The 14475-nt window shown below is 27.7% G+C and overlaps 1 protein-coding gene across 3 annotated transcripts in view; it reads right to left on the bottom strand.

Annotated features, from left to right (window-relative positions):
• Positions 1-11809, bottom strand: part of LOC129968757 (DNA repair protein RAD50-like) — a 48069-nt gene extending 36260 nt beyond the window's left edge. Inside the window, exons 1-5 of one of the 3 annotated variants that reach the window (XM_056082981.1) lie at positions 11625-11809; positions 8855-9023; positions 6911-6997; positions 2271-2372; positions 252-314 (exon numbers count right to left, since the gene is read on the bottom strand). In XM_056082981.1, the coding sequence (XP_055938956.1) occupies positions 252-314; positions 2271-2372; positions 6911-6997; positions 8855-8977 (375 nt within the window). In that variant the 5' untranslated portion in view covers positions 8978-9023; positions 11625-11809. Of the gene's footprint in view, positions 1-251; positions 315-2270; positions 2373-6910; positions 6998-8854; positions 9024-11238; positions 11254-11624 lie in introns of those variants that run through there. The other 2 variants (XM_056082980.1, XM_056082982.1) reach the window with 2 other exon arrangements.
• Positions 11810-14475: the final 2666 nt, after the last annotated feature.

Raw genomic sequence — 14475 nt, 5'->3', positions numbered from 1 at the left:
TATCACTTGCAAGTAATGAATCCAAACATGAGTAAGTAAAATAAAAAGTCATTATAAATTAAAATAATAGCAGAAAAATAAATTTATAAAAAGTCAGGGGAAAAGCCTTTCTTCTTAAAAATAAATAATTTTGATTAAAAAAAAAAATAGAGAAATGCGGGAAAATGGTTAAAAAAATTGGTAATAAAATTTTTTAAAAAGCAGAAATTTTATTATTGGTAGAAATTTAACACAATAAAAATCATACTTACTTCACCATGAGGACCATAACGTTTTACAGTGCCTTCTAGAGTTTTCAAAGTCAATTTTTTCACCTAAATCAAATACATTTATCAGATTTACTTTTTCAATTGTCTGTACTACAACTGCCATAAATACATAATTAATTCTGTTAAATATTCGGACTTCAATTATATAGATCACCAATCAATCAATAATTTTGATCTAATAATTTTCATTTCAAAGTAATGAAGTTTTAAAAATTGATAAACTATGTTTAAGACTCATAACTGCAATTTCCACATTTGATTAATTTATATACTCATAGAGTTTTAAAGAAATTTATAAAAAAAAATAAATTAAAAGATGTGTTTATCTAGACATGCTATTATCTTTTAACAATGCCACAGATTAACTAATGAAAATTATAGTAGAAAATATCATGAACATTAGCAAAGTGCTTAAGAAATTTAAAATATATATATATGTATATATATTATTTGCAATGCACTTAAGATAAAGATGCACTAAAAGTTTTGGGTCCTCGTAATAGGATTTTCTCCAGCCATATTGTTTGGGAGCACTCAATCTAAATTAATCACTAAGATTAGATTGAAATAAATTATCCATTAAAAGAAAAATTTGCATAACCAAATACAAAATTTGGTCAGTGAAGAAAGAATATAATGAATCTACATCAGACCTCAACTCATTGATCTACACAATTTGTTTACACTTAAGTTTATTAGCACAATGATAAATTGGTAAATTTAAACATTTAAAAGGAACCGATTTCAGTTTTTCATATCTGATAATGACATAGGTACACAGGGTGGGAATATTTTTAAGTCTGACCAGCGATACACATGGAAGTGGATGATAATATATACTGAGTGACCAAATTATTATGACCACCTGACAGTTTTATGCAAAATGAGTTATTGCTTTACAGTGTTGCTGCTAGAGGGCGAGATAGCTACAAAAAGGAAATGCAAGGCAAGTGAACCATCAATTCATCAATTGCACTGTGTTACGCAGGAAGATATGAGCAAAGAACGTGACTCAATTAAGTTTGAATGTGGGATGATTGTAGGCACTTGAAGCATTGGAACCAGTATCTGCAAAACGGTTGTTCTTGTGAAGTGTTCGAGAGCATCAGTTACTGACGTATACAGAGAGTGGGCATATACAGAAAACTGGGTCTCAACATCAGGCTTGTAGTCGTCACAGGTTACTGAATACTCGAGCTGAAAGGAGACTTGCCAGAGTTGTCCATTCCAACAGAAGAGCAATAGTACGTCAAATAACAGGGAATCTTAATGAAGGAGAAACTTCAAATGTCTTTGAATGAACTGTACGGTGCACATTACACTGTATAGGCTATGGGAGCCGACAATCTGTTCAAAAGACTCTGCTGGCAGCCTTGAACAAGAGCAGATGTCCCCAGTTTGCAAAGGCGCATAATGATTGAATAGTAGATGACTGGAAAAGTGTCATGTGGTCTGATGAATCGCATTTTCAATTACACCGTACAGATGGCAGAGTTCGGATAAGGCAAAAACAGCATGAAAGCATGGATGATCCCAACTACATTGCCATAACACTTCAAGATGGTATTTTATGGTTTGAGTGATGTTTTCTTGGCATTGCATGGGTCTGATTACAGTGGAACAACGTCTGAATGCGTCTGAATTATATTTTAAGAAATTCTTGAATAGTGAAAAGTGAAAATTGTATATAACTTGAAACAGTAATTTTTGAATTAGTTATTTCAAACTCAAAGAAATGAAAAAGGACTCTAGTTTATAATATAAAAAGATGTTAGGCATATAAAAGTTTAGAATAATTTTTTAATTAAAATTATTTTCCAAAATTTGGAAACACATCTAAAAAGCAAACTAAATAAACTTTGTAAATATAATGACTAGATAAATTCATTTATATGAAGACAAAAAGCCTTTTATTGCTTAGCAAAAATAATAAGAATAAATGTTTATATGATAAAATAATGCAATTAATCAAATAAATAAAAATTTAACTGGGCAACTTACGGATTGTGTCACCATTAAGGATCTTGTGACAACGACTTTCTTACCCAGAACATCCTTAAATTGTAATTTGACCTGAGCCTTTACTTCCTGTTCACCGGCAAACTACAAATAATGATTTGTTATCTACATTAAACATTCTTAATAAAAAATAATATTCTCAATAAAAATAAATGCTCTTAAAAAAATTTCATCAGATTAATATCATATTTATATGTCTATTAATAAATGAAAAATCAGTAATTTTTTCTTCAAAAATTGATGCACAAGATCAAACATACAAAACAAATATCACATAAATTCCTCAAATCAAAGACACACGGTAGATGTGTAGAATATTTAAAAAATGACAAAAGGGAAAGTTATCTTCAAATTAGATAGGAAATTTTATTATTTATTAGTATCTATTCCAGATTTGAAAATATATATATATATATTATAACTAAACCAAATGTTTCAGGTTAGACATTATTGAAATTGTCACACACAGAATATCTTCAGTAACGAATTTTCTTGGTGATATATCTGGGAATATAAGTAAATGCTACATCCTTTCAGCTTCTGAAGTTAAATACCCCATTGTATGATTTTCTTAACTGCAATTACTACAAATTTCACTACAGTTTTCGAATAATATTTTACTGCCTTTGGAAAATATCTTAAAACACAAATTAGATTAGCACTAATATGTATTTTATGCTGTCCTTCGATGCTGTGAATCGTAATCAATAAAATACTCCTGAAAAGTAAACTAAAAAAAAAGGTTCAAATCTTCTATAACCAAATTACAAAGCTTTAAATATAATTATTTTAGGAGCTCAACAAAAACATTACTATTGGCCAGTCAGCTTTGGAGAAATTTTAGGTGCTATTAGGTGTAGTTTCCAGGTGGTCACTGGAGTCTAAAATCATGCTGTTTTTTGATTTTTCCTCCCTCCCTTTCTTTTTAAATAGTGAGAAATTTTTGTTGTTGTTGTTTTTGTTTTTTGACAGTCATAAAAAAGAATACATTGTAAAGTAAACTAGTTTTATATTTGAAAAATAATAATTAAATTAACAAATTAGCTATAAATGCCATTTTAATCATAATTTTACCTTTATCTTTACTTATAACTAGTTGCCTTTGCTAATCAGTTAATTTGGTTACATTTCAGTTGCATCATTTAGATACAATTTCATGCCTATGATTCTGTTGTATTGTAAAACATTAAAGACATGTTATTTTAATCATTTTACATATGTTATGTTCATTATGTACATGAACCTTTCGAATGGAGACAAATCTTGTGACATCATAGTGCTATTAAAAACTTCAATGTTCGGTTCATTTAACTCCTAACTTTGGCAGTATTAAAACTTTACTTTCTATTTTTTTGTATATGAAGTATAGAGAAAGTTCTGTAATTGTCAAAAATTCGAATTCGAGGTTTTGATTAATATCCAGTTTTAGACCTGACCTTAAATTTGAAAAACATCATTTTGGCATAATGTCAGTCTGTATGTCCATCTGTGATAAAGAATGATGTCAATTTTTGAGCTAGACAGATGAAATGAGGTATATGGCATTAATAAGAAATTTCCAGCAACATCTTCGTTTTAATGAAATCCATCCAAAGGAAGTCTGTCTATCCTGCTGCCCGAATATAAGTTAACATGATAATAACTAGACTGATGAAATTTGGCATACATATTTAATATGTAAGGTATAGATACCTATAAAATTTAGAACCAAATCGGTCAAAGGATTGATTTTCTGTCAATCGATATTTCCACAAGTAAGTAAACATGATAACTCAAAAACGCAATGACTTAAATATGTGAAATTTGGCATGTAACTTTGTGACTATAATTACAGTTCTGTCAAATTTTGGTTTCAGTCAGTTGGAAACAATGCTTCCAAAATTCAAATTCAATTTTTGGGTACCTATTATTAAATGCCAGGAATTAGTCACCAAGGGTCACATGAAAAATGTAGTAAAAATGCAAAATTCATGCCAGCGATCAATATTTCATAATAATTGTTCATCAATACCATGTAATGCATTTGCGACCTAATCCAAGGACTACAATTTTAGGCAGGTGGATTAGAAGGATAGCACCTTTATTAGAAAGTATGTAGGAAAGTTTTGGGGAGATCACCCATACTGGTTTTATTTATTTTCATTTATTTTAATTATTTATTTATTTATTAACTTTGTAAATAACACATATATTAAACACAGTTTACCTTTTTAGCTTTCAATAATGGTAGAAAATCAAGTAATTAAATAAATATTTCATGAAACAATGAAAATGGTTTGAATCTCAAGATAACAATTTAATTGAAAAACTATTAATGAAAATCAGACAACATATTTTTCAAAAACTGCTAAAATTCAGAAAGCATTTGTAATAATATTAAATTTGTATCATTAAAAAGAGTTTTTTTTTTCTTTTAATGAAGTAAAAATAATTTTCTTTCCATATTTTCAGAAAGTGTGAAGAGAAAATATCAAATTTCTGCTCATTTTTTTATTATTTAAAATTTTAAAATAAATTGTTCCAAATTGCACATTTTAATTTTCGAATTTATATATGTGCATTCAGTAGCCCTAAGTCAAATGGTCTTGGCAAAAGAGCACCAATACACACACACATGTAAACACATGCATTTATCTTTATTATGAATAGAGATATTTGAAATTTCTTTCAGACTTTTCCGATTCTTCAAATTTTGTCACTAATGGCTTTTCAAGTCATTGGATTTTGTTAATAGTGAAAACTTTCTGGCTTCTTGAACAAATGTATTAGCTTTATATTCAATTTTAGCAATTTCCTTTTGTTAGATACCTAGAGCTATCAGATTTGACAAAAACATATTTTACATACTAAATGAAAGTTTGTTTCTTATTAGAAATTTCTATCAGACTCTTCTGATTCACTAAATTTTCTCACTAATAGCTTTTTATTAGATTTTGTTAATAGTGAAAATTTCTGGCTTTTTGAACAAATGCATTAGCTTTATATTCAGTTGTAACATTTCCTTTTGTTAGATACCTAGAGATATCAGATTTGACAAAAACATACTTTGAAAAATGGAAATATTCACTTCATTTTTTTTTTTTTTTTTAATCTTAGTTTATAAAAATGCAAGCAAAGCTTTAATATTTTTTCATTAAAACTTACAAGAATAGTATAGCACAAAAATGAATGTAACACCACTTAAAGTATAAAAAGATCGTTTTTTCTATTATGATAACTTTGTTAATTACAACTTTTCATTTATTTTTAATAATTTTTTTATATTTTTAATTTTATTTGACAATAATACATTTCATAGCTAAAATCAAAACCAATTTTTTTTTCATTGTTATAGCAAATATTTCATCAATTTTACTTATTTCAATTGCTGTTGACAAAAATATGGAAAAAATGCTTATTCCCTATGTATGTAGAGTATGTTTCTGTTTAAAAAATGTTTTAACAAAATTTTTGAATTTTTGTTGTATTTGCAAATAAAGTTTTATTGTATTGTAATTTTATTTTCTTATTTTGCATGAAAACTATACATATATTAAGCAGAATCCTTCTTCTTTAGCTCACAATAACAGAAGAAAAACAAGCTATTAAATATATGATGAAACAATAAAAATGGTTTCGATTTCATTACAACAATATTATTTAAGTTGGAAATAGAGCAAAAAATTAACTGACAATTAGATTAGTATTATTAAAATGATTGTATTTGGAAATTTAAGATGAAATAGAAATTAATTCTGTACTGTATTTTAGGAAACTTTAGTGAAAAAACATTAGAATTTGAACTAATTTTTTAATTAAAACAAAACAAACCCAGATCACCCAGAGATGCACATTTTCACTCTCCTAAGTATATTTATGCTAAATTTGGTAGCTCTAGGTTAAAAAGTCTGTCCTGTAGAATGACACATACATATTCTCCTTTTATTATTAGAAGAGATCAATATGATTAATTTTACTAATGTTAGTTAAAGGAAATTAAAGAAATGAATAGCACAATGAACAGTATGGTGTAAGCCTTCTAAACTAAATATATAATTTTATAAATATATACTCTATAGATTTGTAGATATAACTCTTCTTTATATCTGAAAATTTAATATCAAAAAATACTTTTCTGGGGAAGCCATTAACAACAAATTACATAAAATGTTTAAATGAAAATTAATAACAGCTTCCAATCATATCCAGCCAGCTGGTGACTAAAAATTGTCAGCATAAAATAATTTTTTTTTTTTTTTTTTTTTTAAAGCTACAAAAGATGAAAACAATTTTAACTAACTTCAGGATGAAAAAGATAATTTATTCCTTTTTTTAAACTGTATAATATTTTAAAAAATCTACTACTAACCTACTGAAACTAATCAATTAGCCTCTAATTGAAAATCTGAATTAGTGCTGTCATGTTCATAAAATTACGATTTCTTTTTATTTTTTTTTATACTAATTCAAAATTAAATATCTTGAACTTATGAATATTATGAATTCAATGCTGCCTCCTAAGAGAAGATTGATGACAAATGTCACAATTTCCAACATATAATTAAAAATACCATCAAATCTAAGAACAACCTGAATTTTTATCTTAAATACAAAACAAAGGATAAGAGAGAGAACAAACTTACTTTAGGATCATGAACAAATGATCCACCTCTATCACTATTAGGAGGCATATCACCAGTAGTCACATAACGCAAACATTCAATTAAAGTCTAAATAGAAAAAAAAAAGATATAAAAAGATTATATTTCATTTTTATGAAAATTATTTTTGAAAAAATAAATAATACTATAAAGAAGAAGTAATACACATTTCAAATTAGTTTAAGTAAATTTCAGGTTATAGTGTGCTAATATCACTTCTGAAAAATACATGAATTATAAAATAGTTTCTTTCCTACTTATTGTCATACTGTGTGCTTAAAGGATAATTCTGAAAATAGATTTGTGTATGGGGCTACACCTCAATGGTTGTATAATCATTATGCATAAATGAATGAACTTTAGATCAAATAATGACCCTTAAACTAGTGTCTTAAAACTTATCCATATCAGCCTACATCCAAACATCAGCAGAAAGTGTCTTTTCACTCAATGCAATTGTGCGTTTAGTTTGGAAAGAGCATATGAACATAATTACACAACTTAGCTTCTATTGGAAAAACCAAAATTTACTAGTGGAAGAAAAATTCTTTTATATTTTATTATAATGGACTGTAACATTAATATAAATAAAATCATAATTCATGAAAACAATTAATGTAACAACTTAACTACAGTATGAAGTTTCAAACTATTTCACATCAGCTTTAGTATATATTAATATAAAATGAAACATGAAATCAAACCAATTAAAAATAAAAGTAGACCTCCATTTCTCTGTAAATATAAACTTGATAGGCAAATACGATTAAATGTTAAATTGAAAATGTAATTCTTCATTTGTATTTTCATAATTTTGTTGGAATGCTTGCTGATAAATGATAAAAAATAAAAACAGCTTTAAAATTTTTTTGAAAGACTTAAATGTGTTCACAACTACATTTATACACACACATCATATTAAGCAAGTATTTAACACACTGCCCTATGAATGTTTTAGTAATTGATTATTTGTTGGATTGTTATCCTATTTTGTAGCTACATAATTGTTATTTCGAAACAATTTTTATAAATATAAGCAGAAAATGATTAGGTATTATTTTTCGATCTCTAAAATTCTATAAACACATTAATGAAAAGAAATTTTAACAACTCCAAATTGATACAATATATCTCTAGTGGAAACATACAATACAGTAGGAATTTTCTGAAACAAAAGTTCAAACTGTGCCAAATGGCCAAAACAACCCCTTGAGATTTTTGATAGCATGTAAAAAAAACTCATCAGCTCTTCCTCAAAGCTAATATATAATACTAAATTTAAATCTACTATATTTACGTATCTATTTGTAAGAGCAAAAGAGTTACCAATTCCCAATTCAAGTAAACTGGTATCTGATATCACTAATGAACACCATATATTTTCTCTAAATGTTTATTTTTACATAAAGACTCATAAGAATCCACAAAAGAATCTTATTTGAAAGGCAAAAATTTCTTAACGCCATACAGAAAGCTCACATTATAATATGATTAATGCTTTAATCAGTACAGGAAAAGAAATTACTGATAGTTTTTTACAGTAAATTTTACATGTTCTTCTAAGCAACACTGGAAAAATAAATTTCCATAAAACAAATGAAAATAAATAGCACAATAAACTGAATACATGAAACATACTACACAATATTAATATTCCTCTGTTGTGATATATTTAAAACTGACAAAGTAGCGACAAACCTATAGGAATATATGTATTACCAAGGTTAGAACTATTACATAATATGAATGAAAAAAAACCTCCCCATTTAGAAACAAATTATAAATTAGCCTATCACAGAGAAATATGTCAGAAAGTAATAAAAATCTGATATTACATAGGAAGAAAACCTCTTTTTAGCTCAGTTATGCATTTAATTATAAGTAGATTTATTCACATAACAAAACAACAGAATAATTTCTGATTACCGTTTTACCACAGCCATTTGGTCCAAGGATCAATGTAAGAGGTCGGAAAAACTCAATCACCTGACGATCATCTGGCCCAAAACTCCGGATGCCTGTTATAGACATCTTCTCAATCATAGACATGATGAATTATTCAAAACTTAATCACAGTTATTTTGATTAGTTGCTGCTGAAAATAAAATTTACACTGAGCATTATGTACAGAAAAACATTAACAAAAAAAGTTCTACACATAAAATATTCTATCACATAAAATTTTTGCATGAAATGTACAATAATAGTAAAAGAGATTATCTATTTCTTTATAACCAAACACAATTACAAATATGTATTAAGTAAATATGTTATCAACAACAAACTTTTAATAGAAATAAAATTTTATTCAAAACAAATAAAAATTGATTTCATGAATTTTCAATTTTCTTTTAATGTATAAAAATCTCCTGAGTAGATAAAAATAAATTTATGGAAATTGGAAAAAAAAAAAGTTTAATATTATAAATTTGAATTATAAGATGACAGTAAAAAAACAACGATACAGAAGATAATGTTAAAATTTCTGTTTTATAAGGTAATACAGATATTCACCATTTTCTTAAAAAGTATATCTTTTTATTTTAAAATAATTAGTTTTCTAGTTCCAAAGCATATTATGAAAATTTTTACAGTAGCTGGTTTATGTAATAAATTTTTTTAAATATCCAGAAGAAAATGGGACTTTCAGTATCTAAGTAAGCTAAATTTTGCTAAAATTATGAACAGGACCAAAATAATTTTGCTTGTAACTAGAAAATAATAATTTTTTAAATAAATTATCATGTAATTGTTCGGTACAACAATAATTAAGATGATCTTGCATTTAACATTTTAGCATTTTGGAAGTCCTTAGTTATACAGCTTTTTTTTAAATGGAAATTCAAAAATTTGTATCACTTTACTTCAACTGCTCTCATTTAAAATTCAAATATTCATACATGTTCATATGAACCTTGTAAATCTGATAAGTATACTTTCTCTCTCTTTTGAACTCTCCAACATACAAGAAAGAGGGAAAGAGCCCTCAATGAATTTAAAATGCAAATGACCCAAACACAAAGTAGAATTGAGTCTTAAACCAACAAAAAGTAGAATTAAGTCTTAAACCAACAAAAAGTAGAATTAAGTCTTAAACCAACAAAAAGCAGAATTAAGCCTTAAACCAAAAATTTGCTGATTATGAAGTCAAAAATTAACTACAAGCTATCAAGGGCCAGATGATAAGAAAAGACACTTTTGCTCTGTTTTCCTTGTATGAAAGTGAAACTTAAAACACAACAAAATTAAAACACTATTAACATATTAGATTAATAACACATTCTAAATTTATATGATATATAATAATCAATATGCATATTGAGCAGATTGTAACTAAATCCTTTTGAAAATTCTCAGTGAATTTGCATAGCAATATATCTGACTGTCTAAACAATTTCCACCTCAGCTATATAATTACTATTTTTACAGATAGCTTGAACTATAAGATGCTAATTTTTCAAAGAATTAAAATATAATCTTTGACAAAGATTAGAATTAACACAAATGATAGCTCAAAATTAAAACTAACCTATTTTTTGCTACCTTTGAAAAGCAAATATATTAATATAAATCTAAATCCTAAATTAAATAAGGTAATATATTATAATCATATAAAAGAATTTTACTAATATAAAATAAGACACTATAATAGTAAGGTTATTAAATATTTCATAGAAGAAATATAACAATAAGATATTTCACTGTAATAATTAAAAAACTTTATAAAACATCAGTTCTATAGCTTCGAAAAATACAATACTATTGTAAACCTGAAAGGGTACTATTGTAAACCTAAGGGAAAAATACAATACTATTGTAAACCTAAGGTGAAAGAACCTCTAGAAGTAATTAAACAATGCTACTGGGTCACTGGGGTGGTTTTATTTTCTTTCTATCTTTCCAACTTTCAAAACCAAATTTTTTTTTATACATTTTATCTCTATACAAGCAATTTTATGCAGTAAATTTGACAAAATAAAATAACAAAGCATTAAATTGTGTATCACTCTCAAGAGAGTTGGTTTCAGTATATTGAATAAAAAGAATATTTAAATTCACCTACAAAATTTATTCAGATTATAAAAAAATGCAAATATTTTTAACAGAATCAAAATATTTTTTAATTATATTATGTTTTTTTAATTTTTTAAAAATTATATAACAGCATATTTTTTTAGAATTAATCAAATATAGTAATGAAATCAATTAGTAATGCTGCTAGAATAACGTTCGAAAATTTAAACGATTCTTGATTTTAATTTGAATAAGTTCGAGTGCATGGCTGTTGTAAATTCAATAAAAGCACAAACTTAAATTATTCTGAAAATGTTCTCGGGATCTCCGTACTTCCAAAACTACGGAATCCTAAGGCAGTTGCCTACTTCACAATTTTAATAATACGGAGCTATGCAAACTTGTGTGTAATAAAATACAACCCATTTTTCGCATTAGTTTTAATAGGTAGGTGAAAACTCTAATAATATATGAAGATGATACAGAAAAAGTTAGTTTACGTACAAGTTCTGTTGATGTCATTTCAGTACAAAGCAACTGAATACCATACATATGAAAGATATAAACAGAAAAATCAATTTAACAATTTCTATATTTATCAAAAGAAAGCCGTCAAAAATCAACTAATAAAGTTGTGCAATTTATTTCATGCTGACACATAACTATTTTAAAATCAAATTACCCTCAGTGTATTTTATTAAAACTCTTCTAATTTTATTTATTCATAAAGATGCTTTCATTTGCAAACATTTCTTATGTTGACACTGAAGAGTGTTTTTAATGACTTATGATATTAAATTTAGTATTATATTATATTAGTATTTTCTTATTTATTTGTTGTAAACAAACGAAATCAAAGACACATGATTTTACCGCACCGTGAAACATACAGTTAAAAAAATTTCAGTGTAAAGTTACAAGCCAAGAAATGAACAAATCTTGGTTCTAATGTTTCTAAGTTATGATCTTCGAATTCCGTTAAAGAAAAATAAAAAGTGAATAAACAATTAATGGATAAAGATAATTAATTTGATAAACGATTTTCTGCAGAGCATGTGACGAAAAGTAAAGATATTTTCTAACTTTAAAAATGTTGATGATTGTGGTACCAAATCTTTTACGCTCCCCATTATTTAGGGCTCGATGTAAGCAAAGCAAATCTCCCCTCTGTAGAATTGAAAAAAGTTGTCATTAGGTAAAAATATCACAAAGCTCTCTCTCGGAAAAAAATTCACCCCCACAAGATTTTTTTTTTTTTCCTCTGATGGGAAAGGGGAACAGATCACTCCCCTTTTGATGCATGTGTAGTGAATAGCTTATAAGCCAGTTAACAACTACGCTACCCGAGCAGTTGCTTTTATATCGTGGTCATGTTACTGGGCTGCGAACCACAAAGTCCCAGGTTCTATCCTCGCTCATTACAATCCGCCACATTGGTGACCTCGGACGATGAACCTTCAACCTTCGTACAGCTGTTGTGATACCATCTACCCGCAATCAAAGTCGTCAGACTCACTTAACGCAGCAACGGTATCAGCAACCACTCACCCACACACATTCGCCATAACGCTTGGCGCTACTCAAATGGGTACAGGCGCAATAGACTCAACAGCTAATACATCATCACTCAACAGTCATATCGTTCGTCTTACCTCCGTCTAACTGGAGGGAGAGTCTGTAGCGGTTTGGTTTGGTTATATTAACGTCCCGTTTGAAGCAACACTAAGGTTATTTTGGGGCGGATCTCATAATTTTGAACCGTGGTCAGATGACGAGTCTGTAGTGAATAGCTTATAAGCCAGTTAACAACTACGCTACCCGAGCAATTGTTTTTGTATCGTGGTCATGTTACTGGGCTGCGAACCACAAGGTCCCAGGTTGTATCCTCGCGCATCGCAAACCGCCAAACATGCTGCCCTTGCAAAGTCTCGTAATATTTCAAGACCAGGTAACAACACGTAATGGGGTCAATTCATGTGACGTAAAAGTCACATGTCATGTACCTCTTGCGCATGGCATTTACGTTTCATCCGCGAAGCTCTTGTCGATCAGTCTGGATTTTTTGCTTACATTTGAAGTTATAATTTTTGAGTCATTTTCTTTCCTCTTATTATGTGTTAACAGAGGAAATACTGGTGTGCTGATGGATGCATGCTTTAATGCGAAATACAAGAGTGACTGTCATGATAAAATGTTTTTTTATTTTCCTTTCAACAAACCTGACTTGGGTTGATAGCTTTGGTATAGATTTTTTCAAGCCTTCGAAGTCAATGATATGCTCCGATCATTTTGAAGAATTCCTTCAGTTTGTGTCCATTTATTAAATGTAGCTGTTCCAGTAATTTGTTAGAAAAACTCTTCGAAGAAAAAGAAATCGGTAAGCGATTTGCCACCAAAAACAATCAAACAAAATCATGAGTGCATTTCTAATTTACTTCATTCACATTTGATGAAATTTCTGATAATTTTGAATATGCTTAGAAGGTTTTAAAATGTTTACATGAGTATTACATTGCATTTTTTTACAAAATCTTATCTAAATTTAATTAACCTATTGCAAAAATAACAACTGCTATAATGCTAAACTTAGGTGGAAGTGAATATTACTAGCTTTCTAATTACATTTGCAGATTTGTGATGGATTCAAAGTGAATTTATATCAAACACCTTTTCTATTGTTCAAAATGAAATGTCAATAGTTTATTATATTTAAACTGAAATTCAATGTTATCATAATATACTGTTATAACACTGTGTACCTCAGTGATTTCTGTTTTAATAAATAAAGGTCTTTTCATTGAAAATCAATTTCCATATCAGCATTTATTATATAATTTTTATTCCCAACTTCATTGCTACATGCATGTTTCACTTTTTTTTTTTTCTATTTCTTTAACATATCAATTTTGAATTATAAAATTCTGTGAAAGCATATGCTTTCACAGAATAATGCCTTCTTAAAAATTTAATTAAAAATGATTTTCCTAGAAATTACTGTAATGTCAATTTTTTAATTAAACAAGGTATGGTTTGGGATTAATTTTTTGGCTTAAATAAAAATAGAACTTTACTTGCATATTGGATCACTCAATAGATGGCGCTGGGTGCCTACCTCTGTTTACATAATTTACCGTTAACTTTTAAAAACAGGAAATCACAATCGATTGTTTAAAGTTTCCTTCACTGTTGGATGGTATGTTCTGGCCTTTTCGTTTTTAATTTTAATGCTGTTTTTGTTTTTATTGTTATTGTTTTTATTGTATTTTTACTTTGTGGTTTTTTTCTAATTTGTTATTTTGTATTTCCTTTCTGTTAAAATGGTATATCTCTTGAGCATAATTTCAGGGGATTTTCGGGTCACGAGGAATCATTATTAGACTTATGTCTGTATGTCCTCACAGAAAAAATCCCTGTATTTGAATCCCTGCCTGAGGGTGACCCTTGAAAAAGTCTTCAGGCCGGATTCTTTTTTAATATTTTTTTAATAATTTTTTTGGTTTAATTTTTATTTGATTTTTGTTTTTCCTATTAAC

This window comes from Argiope bruennichi, chromosome 5 (genome assembly GCF_947563725.1).
Source record: "Argiope bruennichi chromosome 5, qqArgBrue1.1, whole genome shotgun sequence".
Classification (NCBI taxonomy): Eukaryota; Metazoa; Arthropoda; class Arachnida; order Araneae; family Araneidae; genus Argiope; species Argiope bruennichi.
The sequence above is the reverse complement of the archived record's forward strand: the minus strand, read 5'-3'. Positions and strand labels throughout refer to the sequence as shown.